This window comes from Drosophila willistoni, assembly GCF_018902025.1.
Source record: "Drosophila willistoni isolate 14030-0811.24 chromosome 2L unlocalized genomic scaffold, UCI_dwil_1.1 Seg168, whole genome shotgun sequence".
In the NCBI taxonomy this organism is placed as follows: Eukaryota; Metazoa; Arthropoda; class Insecta; order Diptera; family Drosophilidae; genus Drosophila; species Drosophila willistoni.
The window spans coordinates 6,398,764-6,412,544 of record NW_025814047.1 but is presented as its reverse complement, the minus strand read 5'-3'; the positions used below and the strand labels follow the sequence as shown (position 1 = coordinate 6,412,544).

At 37.2% G+C, this 13,781-nt stretch overlaps 1 protein-coding gene across 1 annotated transcript; it reads left to right on the top strand.

Moving 5' to 3' along the window:
- The first annotated feature begins 422 nt into the window (after positions 1-422).
- Positions 423-6,511, top strand: LOC6640855 (ubiquitin-like modifier-activating enzyme 1). Its single transcript, XM_002063936.4, has 4 exons — positions 423-1,333; positions 2,214-3,932; positions 4,000-4,308; positions 5,140-6,511. The coding sequence occupies exons 1-4, from the start codon at positions 527-529 to the stop codon at positions 5,923-5,925; spliced, it is 3,621 nt and encodes a 1,206-aa protein (XP_002063972.4). The 5' UTR covers positions 423-526; the 3' UTR covers positions 5,926-6,511.
- The last annotated feature ends 7,270 nt before the right edge of the window (positions 6,512-13,781 follow it).

Here is a 13,781-nt window from a genome sequence, read left to right as displayed (position 1 = left end):
GAAAGAGTTTTAGATCTAAAAACTAAGATAAACTGCCATACTACAAAGATTCAATTTGACCCAGGATCCAATTTGGAGCGAATCGAAAAACCCAATTTTGTATGTAATTTTTTGTTCTTCCTGTTTCTCGTCAGTGAGCTAAGGTTTGAGTAAAAAGTGAGACGGAAGTGATAAGGTTGAGTAAAAGTCCTAAGGTCTGAGTCGAACTGCTGTTAACACTTAAAGTGCTGTTAGCGCAAATGTTAACTCAAATTGAGCTAACAGCTTGGCTGTGAGTATTTAAGAATTTACGGCGACAGGGCAAAAATTTACGGCGAGAGGGCAAGAATTTTCGGCGAGAGGGCAAAAATTTACGGCGAGAGGGCAAAAATTTGCCCGCGTGTGGTCACACTTGGCAAAAATTATTGTCGTTTCGCTAGTTTTTTTTTTGCATATTACTTTTGCACATAGATCGCGATCTACGCAAAACATCAAAAGTGCCACACAATAACACATAGTGAGTGAGAATAAGTGAAACACATATATAATGTCAACCTGTAGCAGTTCAGATGTGCCGTTGGCTAAAAAGCGGAGACTGGGGACAGACGGCGACGATGCCGGCGTTGGAGCAGCTTCAGCTTCATGCAGCGGCGGCGGTGGAGACGTCAAAGTTGGCAGCAGCAGCAGCAGCAGTGGCGGTAGCAAGAACAACAACAGCAGCAGCAACAACAATTGCGAAAATCATGGGAAAGCAGTAGGCGAAGTTGACATATATGAGAAAGAGACGGCAATAGCTAGCAGTAAGCAACAGCAGCTGGAGTTGTGTGTATCGTCGTCTACTTCCGACACGTGTGCGAATACGACTACGAAGAGGACAGCGAGAGAGGCAACGTCTAAAGCAGCAAGCGAGAGCAACGTTAGTACATCGTCAGCAGTGAATAAGGAAAGTGGTGTAAATCGAACGGAGCAAAAAAATCAGAGCCTCCATAGGGAACACGAAGAAGAAGCAGCCGCCGCCGCCTTCTCAGCCACCACAAACGTTAGCTCCAGTACCACTACCAATACTACCACCTCCAATAATAACAACAACTCGAGCAGCAACAACAACACAAATCGACATCCAGCAGGAGGAAGTATGGCAGCTAATACGAGTGCCGCCGCCGCTCCCGGTGGAGACATCGATGAGTCTCTCTATTCCCGCCAACTTTATGTGCTCGGCCATGATGCCATGCGTCGTATGGCCAATTCGGATATTTTGCTATCCGGTCTAGGCGGCTTAGGATTGGAAATAGCCAAGAATGTGATTTTGGGCGGTGTGAAATCCATAACACTGCATGACACAGCAACTTGTGTGGTACGTGTGTGTGTGTCTTTCTCTCAGTGTCCGTGTGTGTGTGTAGTCAAGGGGGAGGCGGGGTTGAAAAATCGATAATTTGCGTGACAAAACGGCGGCAAATGCAATGAAAATCATACAATATTCAACCTATGAAAATCAATTTTAATTGAAAAAAAGTTTCTCCCAATTGCTTTTAAAAATTAGGTTAGGTTAGAATTCGCTTTTTCCAATTCTTTTTTAAACGTACTTTGCAAAAGCGAAGAAAAAAAGAATTTCTTTTTTCTCTCATTTTTTTTTTGTTCTTTTTCTTTTGTTTCTCTTTTCGTTTGCGTTTTTTCTGTTTTTCTTGCGTCAAAATGTCTGCGAAAAAGTGTGAGAGCGAGACAACTATTGTGTGTCGCGGCAATTGCAGTTGTTTTCATACCCTAACTGGAAAATTTATTTCACCTAAATGAGAATTTTAACGGAAATGTTAAAAAATTTTAAAAAGAAAATTAAGAAGAAAGTGTTTTGACTTGATAATTAAAGGAGGTCCTACGGGATATGAATAATTAGGTATATCTAAAAAAAAGGGTATCTGAAGTGCGCTAATTTTTGTTATAAGAAATTCGAAAGGCTTATTTTCAAGAAAAGGATCAAGAGTAAAATTTTTTTTTATGATGTTTCAAAATTAGAGTATTTAAAATGCGTCTTGCCTGCTTGCAGTATTTCCGTTATTTTTTCATAGTCTTTTGTGTTGGCTCATTCGCTTTTGTTTGCAACAAAATTTCTGGACTTAGTCATCCTATTTCAACGTCTCCCCCTCCTGCCCTGTTTTGACTGCTTGCTCATCCATTTATAATTTCACAATGAAAAATCTTTGACTAATTTTCTCGTTATTTCTTCTGCTTCTGTTTAGCTCAATGACCTATCTTCGCAATTCTATCTAACCCAAGCGGATATTGGCAAGAATCGTGCAGAGGCATCGTGTGCCTCTCTGGCCGAACTGAATAGCTATGTGAGGACCCTATCGCACACTGGACCCCTCTCGGAGGACTTCCTGAGGAAATTCCGTGTCATAGTACTGACCAATTCGGATGCAGAGGAACAGCAAAGGATTGGCAAATTCGCCCATGAGAATGGCATTGCTTTGATTATTGCCGAGACGCGTGGATTGTTTGCCAAAATCTTTTGTGATTTTGGTGAGAATTTCACTATCTATGATCAGGATGGAGCACAACCGGTGTCCACCATGATTGCCAGTGTTACGAACGATGCTCAGGGTGTGGTCACATGTCTGGATGAGACACGACATGGCTTCAATGATGGGGACTATGTCACATTTTCGGAAGTGCAGGGTATGAAGGAGCTAAATGGCTGTCAACCCATTAAGATCAATGTTCTTGGTCCCTACACCTTTAGCATTGGGGACACTAGTGCATTTGGTGTCTACAAGTCTGGCGGAGTGGCCACTCAAGTCAAAATGCCCAAGACGGTGAGCTTTAAGAGTCTGGAGCAGGCTTCAGCGGAACCAGAGTTTCTCATCTCGGACTTTGGCAAATTGGATGCCCCTGCCACGTTGCATGTGGCATTCAGTGCTCTGTCCACTTATCAAAAGTCTCACAATGGAGATTTGCCCAAACCATGGAATCAGGATGATGCTGATAAATTTTTGGCACTCTGCAAAGATATTAAATCCGATGTAGATGAGCAGTTGATAGTGCAATTTTCAAAAATCTGTGCTGGTAACACTTGCCCAGTGGATGCGGCAATTGGTGGCATTGTGGCCCAGGAGGTACTCAAGGCATGCAGTGGAAAATTCACACCAATCTTTCAATGGTTCTACTACGATGCAATCGAATGCCTGCCTAAGGATGGTGTCACCGAGGCAGATGCTCAGCCCTTGGGCAGCCGTTATGATGCCCAGATTGCGATATTCGGACGTAAATTCCAACAACAGCTGTCCAATGCGAAATGGTTTATTGTCGGCGCCGGAGCCATTGGATGTGAGTTGCTAAAGAACTTTGGTATGCTTGGTCTTGGTGTCGGCGATGGTCAAATCTTTGTCACCGATATGGATCTCATTGAGAAATCAAATTTAAATCGTCAGTTCCTTTTCCGGCCGCACGATGTTCAGAAATCGAAAGCTCTGACCGCTGCTGATGCCATCAAGCGTATGAATCCCGATGTAAAGGTTACCTCCTATGAGTTGCGTGTCGGCTCCGAGACAGAGAAGGTCTTCTCAGAGGATTTCTTTGGCAAATTAGATGGTGTGGCCAATGCATTGGATAATGTAGATGCTCGTATCTATATGGATCGCAAATGCATCTTCAATCGCATCCCTCTGGTGGAGACTGGAACCCTCGGAACCATGGGCAATGTCCAGGTGATTGTGCCATTTGCCACCGAGTCGTATAGTTCATCGCAGGATCCGCCCGAGAAGAGTATACCCATCTGTACGCTCAAGAATTTCCCCAATGCCATTGAGCATACATTGCAATGGGCACGTGACTCTTTTGAGGGTGTCTTCAAACAGGCCGCTGAGAATGCAAGTCAATATATAGCCGATCCTCAGTTCATTGAACGAATTATCAAATTGCCGGGCATTCAACCCCTCGAGATTCTTGAGTCCATCAAGGTGAGTACTATATAATATTTCTTCATCCAATTGAAACTCAAATTCTGTTTCATCTCCACCCCTGCAGAAAGCTTTGCTCGATGATAAACCCAACACCTTTGCCGATTGTGTGGAATGGGCACGTCTCTACTGGGAGGATCAGTATGCCAATCAGATCAAACAGTTGCTATTCAATTTCCCACCCGAGCAAGTAACATCGAGTGGTCAACCCTTCTGGTCCGGTCCAAAACGTTGTCCCGATCCCCTGGTCTTTGATGTCAATGATCCCATGCATTTGGACTACATTTATGCTGGTGCCAATTTGAGGGCTGAGGTCTATGGCTTGAAACAAATTCGTGATCGCAAGGTCATTGCCGAAATGGTGCAGAAGGTTAAGGTAAGGATAAGAAGAAAAGTAATTAAATTTTGAGTGAACTTGTTACCGAAATGACATCCTCAACGATTAGTTATTCAATCCTTAATAAGTTTGCGATTTAAAGATTATTATGAGTCATAATTAATGGCTAAATGAGAGAGATAGCCAGTCTAACCAAAAAGCATTTAAATGCTTTACTATTTTAGTTGCATTCTCATTCTAATTACCAGCGTTGTGTCATTAAACATAAGCATTATTTTTTTTAATGGCATTAAAAAAAAGTCACATTGAAATAATCAATTCTAATATAAACTAAAGCCATTTATTAAAAAGTTTGAAATATTTTGCACTTTTCGTACATTTCAAAAACAAGTTAATAGTTTTTTCAGAGAAAGCTGAAATATTTGTCAACCTTAAAAGTTAATTTATGGCAATGGTCATGTCTTCACCGCTAAAACTAGTTCCAAATTGAAACTAAATAATGCAAAACGAAATTTCAAAAACTTACAATGACGGTCCAAATTTTTGTGCATGAAAATTAGTGTAAGAGTTTCGAATACAACTAAAAAAAAGAGAATAGGGCCAAATATTTTATAATTCAATAATAATTCATTTCAAAATTTACATTTTCAAGTATTTAATTGCGAGAAAGTCATAAAAATTTAAAACGAATTGATATCAAATAAGATTCTATTAGAATTCTGATTAACTTCACTTCAAAACTTATAGTTTAAATTGAAAACTAAAACTTTTTACTACAGTTGTAAATCATTTTGGTTACATTCACTCTTTAAAACCCATTGAAATCGATTTAAAATTCAATACTTATAATTATTCCCATTTTTAATTTAGGTACCCGAATTTAAGCCCCGTTCCGGTGTCAAAATTGAGACTAATGAGGCTGCTGCTGCCGCATCGGCCAATCATTTCGATGATGGTGAGGTCGATCAGGATCGTGTGGATAAGATAATTAATGAGCTGGTTAAGAATGCGGACAAGAAATCGAAAATCACACCATTGGAATTCGAGAAGGATGATGATAGCAATTTCCATATGGATTTCATTGTGGCCTGCTCGAATTTAAGAGCAACAAACTACAAGATACCCACAGCAGATCGTCACAAGTCGAAATTGATTGCTGGTAAAATTATTCCAGCCATTGCAACGACCACATCGATGATGTCGGGATTGGCTGTGCTGGAGGTTATCAAGCTAATTGGTGGTCACAGGGATTTGGCTCAATTCAAGAATGGTTTTGCCAATCTTGCCCTGCCATTGGTAGCCTTCTCGGAACCGTTGCCAGCTGCTAAGAATACCTATTATGACAAGGAATGGACATTGTGGGATCGATTCGAAGTTAGCGGTGAATTGACATTGCAGGAGTTTCTCAATTATTTCGACGATAAAGAGAAACTGAAAATAACCATGTTGTCGCAGGGCGTCTCCATGTTATATTCATTCTTTATGCCCAAAGCCAAGTGCTCGGAACGTTTGCCCTTGGCCATGTCAGAGGTGGTGCGTCGGGTGTCCAAGCGTCGCATTGAGCCACATGAACGTTCGCTGGTCTTTGAGATCTGTTGCAACAATACGGATGGTGAAGATGTTGAGGTGCCCTATGTCCGTTATACGTTGCCCTAAGAATCCGGAGACACCTAAAATCCCTGTACCCTCCTTTTCCCCCCTCCCATTGTCCTCATCATTCTCCTATTCGTAATATATATAACAGTTAAATTATTTTTATACAAACCACCATCTCCACAACCACCAACACCACCACCACGACAGCGCTCCATTCGCTTTGGTATTCTCCTACTTGGTCTGCTCTACCCAATCTTTTATTCTTTATCTCTCTCTCTCTCTCTCTCTCTTTATACATTCATTCTACCCGTCTTTAAAACAAAACAAAGTAAAGTTTATAAATTAAATGTGTAGCTGGATGTGTTTTGCATTTTTGATTTATTTTTTTTTTTTTAAATGGAGAGAGCTGAAACTATTATGATTCAAGATATATATATATCATATATTTGTATGTGTGCGTGTGTGGGAGTGTAATCCTCTAAGGAACGGCAAATTAAATTCGCAAAATACGAAAAAAATTATACAAAGACTCGACTTAAAGAAGAATAAAAACTAAAACAAGAAAACAAAACAAAAAGAAATTAAATTATACATACAAATAAAAGAAATTAAAACTGCTCAGCATAGCGATTTTTGGAAACAGAAACTGATTTCTTTCACACATGTGTTTTTATATAAGCCTACAAATTAATTACTTAAAAAAAAAAAAAAAAAAAAACAAGAAACAAATTGTATTAAAAAACGATAAGTAAAAAAAGCAAGAAAAAAAAACAATAAAAACAAAAACAATAAAGTAAAGCAAATTAATATTTTATGTGATGTAAATTTGATATATGGTAATTCAGGCAAGATAATTTCATTTAATGTTTTACATTTGTAATCTCATTTACCCACCCAACGACCAAACCCAATCCCTATCCAAATGTAATGCTCAGTGAAACTCATCTATCCCGCCTTCTCTATTACTCCTCCGCCCCCCATTCAGTTAGCAAAAAGTTACGTGACACAATTAAATATTTTATACCCCAAGACGTTTCGCTGCGTTGCTCTGAGCTCAGTGCGATGCAGTGCGTCGTCATTGGGTTCTGCGGGAGGCGCCACCAAAGTGCAATTGGCAAGTGCCGTAAAGTTGTTGGTTGGCTAGATGGTTGCTTACTTGCCTTTTCGTTCTCCGTTGATGGGAGAGATGAGAGGCATCTTTATAATTAAATATTACACGCAATGCAACTGAAGTATACTAAAAAGTTATGTAGCTTCTTCTGCATTTTACTTAACCCTTGCCCTTCGAAAAGTCTTATTCCTCGCCTTCTTTTGGCGGCTTTAGTTTTTATTCTTTCTGCGGCTTAAAAGCTAAAAAGTTGCCTTAAATTATTTAGTTAATGAAACGAAAAACTAGTCACAAAATACTTTTCTGTAATAACCATTTATGTTCACTATATACATACATCAAAGTAAATTTTAAGGAGGAATAAGATATAGCTTACACAGCTTAAAGAAGTTTGATATTAGGCTTATGTCTTGGGAAAAAGTGTTGAGAATAGGAATCAAGAAAAGTAATCTTAATTCAAGAAATAGATTTTGAATAACACAAGGTAAGGCAAGGTTCTCATATTTATTTATAGGGTACTTGACGGTCGCTGATTCTGAAAATGACATTGTTTTTTTCGTTTAACTTATGTTTTCGAGATATTAGGAGACCCGATTTTTTTGAAGGTAACTCATTTCACATTAGAAAATCATTGTTTTCCATTACCAATTTAAAAATTTCTTACCTAAGATTTATGACACTAAATGACCAAGAAATCGCAATCGAATTTAAACAAGAATTATTTTTCTAATATTCCGCCAACTTTCGAAAACTCTTCAACTTTTTTTTTTCTTTTTGTGTTTTATCTAGTTATTGTCCTGCGAAAATCTTACATTTTCAAATAAAATTGCCGCAGCTAGAATTGATTTATTAACATTTGAGGTGTCCCAGAAACGATTTTTGTGATATTTTTCTCAATAATAGCTAAAGTATATTGTTTTTGGGAGATAGCAATTTTATATAAGCACATCTATAACTGCTTTTTGTAGTGTTTTAAATTTGTTTTGTAGGTAAGTTGGGCAAATTTATAAAACAAACTTAAATCAAAACATGATTTTCTAAGTAGTATTAGATTTTTAGTAGTATCATAAATATAGGATATGAGTTACTAATTCATAAATTACTTATAAACCATTGACATCGACTCACAATTATGGTTTTTCGGCCTTATCGATAGTTCTTTGTTGTGCCAGCTCATATCCTTTTGGTTTCTACGTCATAATTCGAAACATCAAATGTTTTAACACACCGGTTTATTTATTGACAGTGCGTCATTTTGGGGCTGATGATTGCTGCTAACCGAAACCTCAAAATCTTTTGGTTGACTCATTAGAAATTGGCCGGAACACGGTAGTACAGCGGGAAAGCACCGGACCATAAAGTATTTTGCCTTTTTGCTTCAGTGAGGTGTGAGAAAGTTAGCAAAAAATGCAAATTATATTAAAATTTGCAAAAGATCAAAATTCATTCATTCATCCCGCATCGTTTACATTTTTCTGTTTTTGCTTTAACCTAGAATTAAATGCTTTTTGTGTCGCTCTTCTTTTTTTTATTATTTCCCCATTGGATTTTCTTCTTTGTTGTTGGTCAGTGACGTAGTTAACCTGTTGGCGCTTTGCCAAAATATACATCAAAATTTTTATATGCGATGACAACGAAATATTCCATCCAACCAACTGACTGATCATTTTTTGTACTCTGTCAAAACAAGGTATATGTATCTAAGAGTATGTAATATATATGTTCATGATCTGCATAAAGAGATCAGTTAATGCAGGTTGTTTGTGATACAAAATAAGAGGAGCAAAAAAGCTAAAGAAATCTGTTGATCAAAGATCAAAGAGTTTACTTTAAATCTTTAAAGCATTCCTAAGAAATCAAGGATTGTTTTTAGATATGCGGTAAAGAATCTTTGAGATTGTCTAGACCGATCGGAATCAGTCCGACTAAGAAAGGTTAGCTAAATGTAATTGAAATATTTTTGTGGATTAAGCTGACAAATTTACTTGGAAACGAAAGGGATACAGGATATTAAAATAAAATTAACTTATATTAGAAAACTGAATAGATATTTTGAAAATGTATTGAACAACGAAAACATACATTATATAGGGATCTAGAAAACAACAATCAGAAAATTAATATTGTCGACTTCGAAAATTCAGTAATTCTTATTTTGTTCATAATATAGATAAATAGTTATCTTTCTTTGTTTACTGGGATCTTACAATATTTAAATCCTAGAACCAGCTTGAGTTTTAGCCTAGAAAATTATTAATTGGGTTTGGTGCCCGAAATTATTGAAGAGCTTTTGGAACTTCGTGGTTAACTTAGTCTTCGTTTAGTTAATAATTAAGTTACGGATTAAGTAAGATAAATGGATGATTAGCATCTATCAGCATATATGTATTTGCATAATTTTTTAAAAACATTATTTCAATGAGGTCTAATTCAGTCTGCTTATTTATAAAGATTTTCTTAACAGATCTTGGCCAATTTCAATAAAATTAGACATATTGTGACATATTTTCAGAAGCCTAATGAACATATTATTGTCCATCAGATTGAGGGCCTGTATATACCATAGTCATGGGTGTTCAGACTGGAGCGGTACCGATCCTGTTATACTTCAGGATCTCGCTCTTAACTGATGGGATTCTAAAGTCTCTGTGGATGAATGAGTTTGGCACAATAAAAAGGAGCTGCAACAATTCTGCGTAGAAGTTTTTTCTGGAATCGTTGGACGATATTAATGTTAGAATTTGATTCCGTACCCCAGATCTCCGTGCTATAGGTTCATACAGGCTTCAGAATGAACACAGATCTGCTGCCGGGTAACTACTTACTGAACATTTTCAGGCTTAGCTGAGTTCTCTTCAACTTTCTGTCACTAATTATACTATTATCGAATTATCGAAATTCATTAAATTCTTAGAGTATACGAGAGTATGTAAATAGTTCAAATTGAATTATCTCCCGCTGTTTGCACTCTTTACACTTCTTGAATTGTTTTTGGCAATGTTTTCACATTGTTCTTATTATAATTATTGTTTATGTCGCTTTCAAATTAATTAACTCAATCAATTTTCACTTGGGCGGTGTGACAGTTTGTATGATAATGAGCCAACATCGAATGTGATTAATGAACATGTTTAAATGTGAAATATCTCCAAGGCAGTGAGAGAAAAGCACAAATGATCGCCATATGTACATACGTACATATATACCCCCAGGGACGTCGGAGAGAGGAAAGATTTGATGGACATGGCAAGGCAAGTGCATTGGCACGACTGCAGCAGCAATTGCGGTTCACTTAATAAGTGTGACAAAAACAAAAACAACAAAAAAAACTGAAAGAAATTAAATTCATATTTTAATTAATTACTCCTCGGATATAGCAGAATCAGTCAGAGTCAGATAGACCCGCAGAACCCATATGGAGGCCAGAGAGGAGAGACTATATACAACAATTAGGTTGGCATTTCCTGTCCCACTGTAAAAACGTCTCTTCTTCTTTTTGTATTTTTGTGGTTCGGATGATACATTATTTTGTGATTTTTTTTTTATTGGCCTGGCTATTATGAAAATACGTCAGACAGACAAACTTTAAAAGTGTGTGGAAAGTTTGATTGTATTCATTTCTTATTTCCTGTCTATCGTTTCTAAAAACGTGTCCGATTTTGTTCACCTCACGGCTGGTTGGTGAAATGTTGTAAAATCGAAGCACACAATTTTCCATTACACAAAAAAAATATATTTAAATTGAGTCATAAAAAACAGGCAAGACAGCAGGCAACAGGTAACAAGTTTACCATATCGGTCTAATGTCTAACGTGCTGACTGTGTGAAATGGAGTTATTGCGCATCCACCCACGATCGGAAGAAAGAGCAACAATAACAACAACTACAACTAAGTAATTTCTGTAATTGATTTATAGCACGAATTTTTAGTTCATATATTTATGTGTATGAGTAGCAGATTATAGAACCCTCGCCAAGTTTTATTGTCGTTCCAAAGCTCAAGATTCAATTTTCCTTTTCTTTAATTTATTTATCTGAATTTTCTATAAATGTGAATGGGAAAAAAGAAAGGCAGGCAGCAGGCAGCAAATAAAGCATATGGCAAATAAAAAATACGCAAAACAAAGATAATGACATCCAACCATTTGCTTTCGATACATTTTGCCTCTGAGTCATTGACATCGAAAGATACTAACCTTAGTCGCTATTGTCACAATCCTCTTGATATACACATGTCAAGGGGGTTGCTTGTAATATTCTTTTCAACAGCATAGAATCCAAAAAGGAAATGGAACAGCCATATCAACTTTCAGTCATGTATAGAGTTACTTTTTTTATTTTATAGTGTTATAATATTAGGGGTTGCTTAAAGTAAATGGGGGACTAAACTGATACTGGTAACTAGTATTTACCTTAAAATTATTTAATTAAACAACTGCATCGCCATCAGAAGGCTGTAAACGTTCAATTAAACAATACAGTGTTTAATAATCTAGTCTCTCTCTATCATTTTTAACGTTTTACGAACTCTTAACCACAAGGCATTAATATTTTTATTAGTCCTTAAAAATTTTCAACTTTCGATCATTTGTGAAAATAATTTTGCTTTCAAAAGGATCTTAAGTTTAACATAAGTAGTCGGAACTAGAGGGGAAAATGAAGAAAATTTGCTTCATATAAAGAAGTTTTTGAAATATTTTATGGATAAAAAATTACCAATATTTTTGGTTATTTACCCCTTTGATAATGTGGCCATTATATCAGTGATTACAGAAGGTGAGATCTGGACACCCCTTGATATATAAATCGTTTTAATAACTTTTGACTCTTATAGATCTATTCATAATGATTGTTACTTAAGTTATTCTATTTACTCACGCAGTTGATTATACGTCTTAGTATTAGTTTCTGCAAATACTTATAACTTCTTTTTTTCTTTCATTTAATTAACCATCCCAATTTGAACCTTTAGTTTCCCACTCCCCTTCCCATAACATTAGTCAGCATTTATGTTGCTTTTATATCAAACTACCCTCGTAATTGCTGCATAAGTATATCGAGACAATTGCAATATCAACTCAATTGTATGCAGATGTATATATACAAAGTAGCATTCGCATATATGATATACATATAAATGTAGAAACGGAAGTCTAACCGATCTTGACCATGACTGTGTGGGTTGCGAGGAGGAAGGAGTGAAAGTTGGTACAGTCATTCATAACTTTTGATAAGATAATGTTCGATTTCGAGTTTTATTTCATTCAAGTGGGTTTGTCTTTTTTACGTTTACGTTTTGGGTCATTGATTATTTTTAGAGAGCCGATGGGGGAAATGTTAAAAATCCGTTGTGACTTTCAATTTACTTGTTCAATTACCGTTTGATCTCAAAACCGACCTCCCCGACGATCTAATAGAGCTCAAATTGGTCTATGATTAAGTGATAATAAATTGAATTTGCAATGTCTATAGTCAGTCAGTCGATGATGATCAATTGATCAGTCTATATACATACATACTACACAATTTTTCTTTGTAATCTCTTTTCAAACACTTAATCCCTTCGAGGCACATATGGACATAAATCACATTTGGCCGATCAAAAATTAGCAATTTGTTTGTGTCTGTCGTTGGAACTCCCATAATAAAAAACAATATTGAGTAATACTTCTTGTTGTTGTTGTTTTTGTTGGTGGCGCCAGTTGCTTTGACAACAAAGTGTGAAGATTACCAAATAGGTAGCCAAAAAACACACAGACACATACATATGTATGTTTGGGGGCACGGGCACCCACGATCAGCTAGCTAGACAGATCTCTCTCTCTTTTTGTGAACTAAGAGTCTCATTCTTTGTGCTCTTAGGTCTCATTCTCTCCCTCTCTCTCTGTCTGTTGACTGTGTGGCATATGGAATGGTGCAGCATGTTGCACAACCTGAAACCGGGTGTGGTATGAATGATCATTAAGACTATTTATTTGTCGTTTTTCCTCTAAAGATCTCCCCACAACCAGCTGAAATACACTCTCTGTGCCCTCTCTTTCTCACTCTCACTCTCTCTCTCTCTCTCTCTCTCTCCGTGTGTGTTTCTCTGATTCTGGCTTTATTTCTTTGTGTGTCTCTTATGGCATTGTGCATTTGTGTTATTTCGCTTTGTAGTTCCCAGCGAACAGCAGACCATGCGTGTTGCTTGAGCGGACCGTCGAATCACAAAAAGACAAAAAAAAAGAACGCGTCGAATAAAAAACAACGAACACAATAAGAAAAAATTATCACAACAAAGAATTAAATGTTATAAATAATACGATACGAGGAATATACACATAAAGACACGCATATCCGGAGGCGTAGACCGACTGACGCCTACTTTAGATTCAGAGGAAAGATTCCTTTCCTTTTGGTCTCTACTCTAATCCCTTCGTGTTCCCGCTTAGTCGTCGTGGTATATGAGTGGGATTCATTTGGAGTGTCTTTTCGGAGGGGTACTCCCATTCCATCCATCAGCAAGCGACGCGTGCTAATTAATTGTTCGGTTTCGTAGTGTTGTTCCAGTTCTTCTTCCCGTTTGTTATTGTTGTTATTATTGTGTGTGTTTTTGTTATCATTGTGTGTGTGAGTGAGTGTGGGGCACAGTGTTGATGCAGCCACCCACCTATCAAACAACCCACCTAGCTAATGTGTATTTAATAGTGTCTCATGTGTCTCTCTGTTTGTAATTTTAAACCAACTTCCCTTAGAGAAGCAAATTGTATGCGTCATATGTAAAATAAGGGCCAAGAAGCAGCAGCAGCAGTTGCCACAACAAAAGCAC

What these genes read in the sequence shown, in the direction of transcription:
- LOC6640855 (XM_002063936.4), top strand. Translation starts at nt 527, where the DNA reads ATGTCAACCTGTAGCAGTTCAGATGTGCCGTTGGCTAAAAAGCGGAGA. An exon ending in AGATTCTTGAGTCCATCAAG is followed by an intron (nt 3,933 to 3,999) that starts GTGAGTACTATA and finishes CCACCCCTGCAG; the next exon opens with AAAGCTTTGCTCGATGATAA. An exon ending in AAATGGTGCAGAAGGTTAAG is followed by an intron (nt 4,309 to 5,139) that starts GTAAGGATAAGA and finishes TTTTTAATTTAG; the next exon opens with GTACCCGAATTTAAGCCCCG.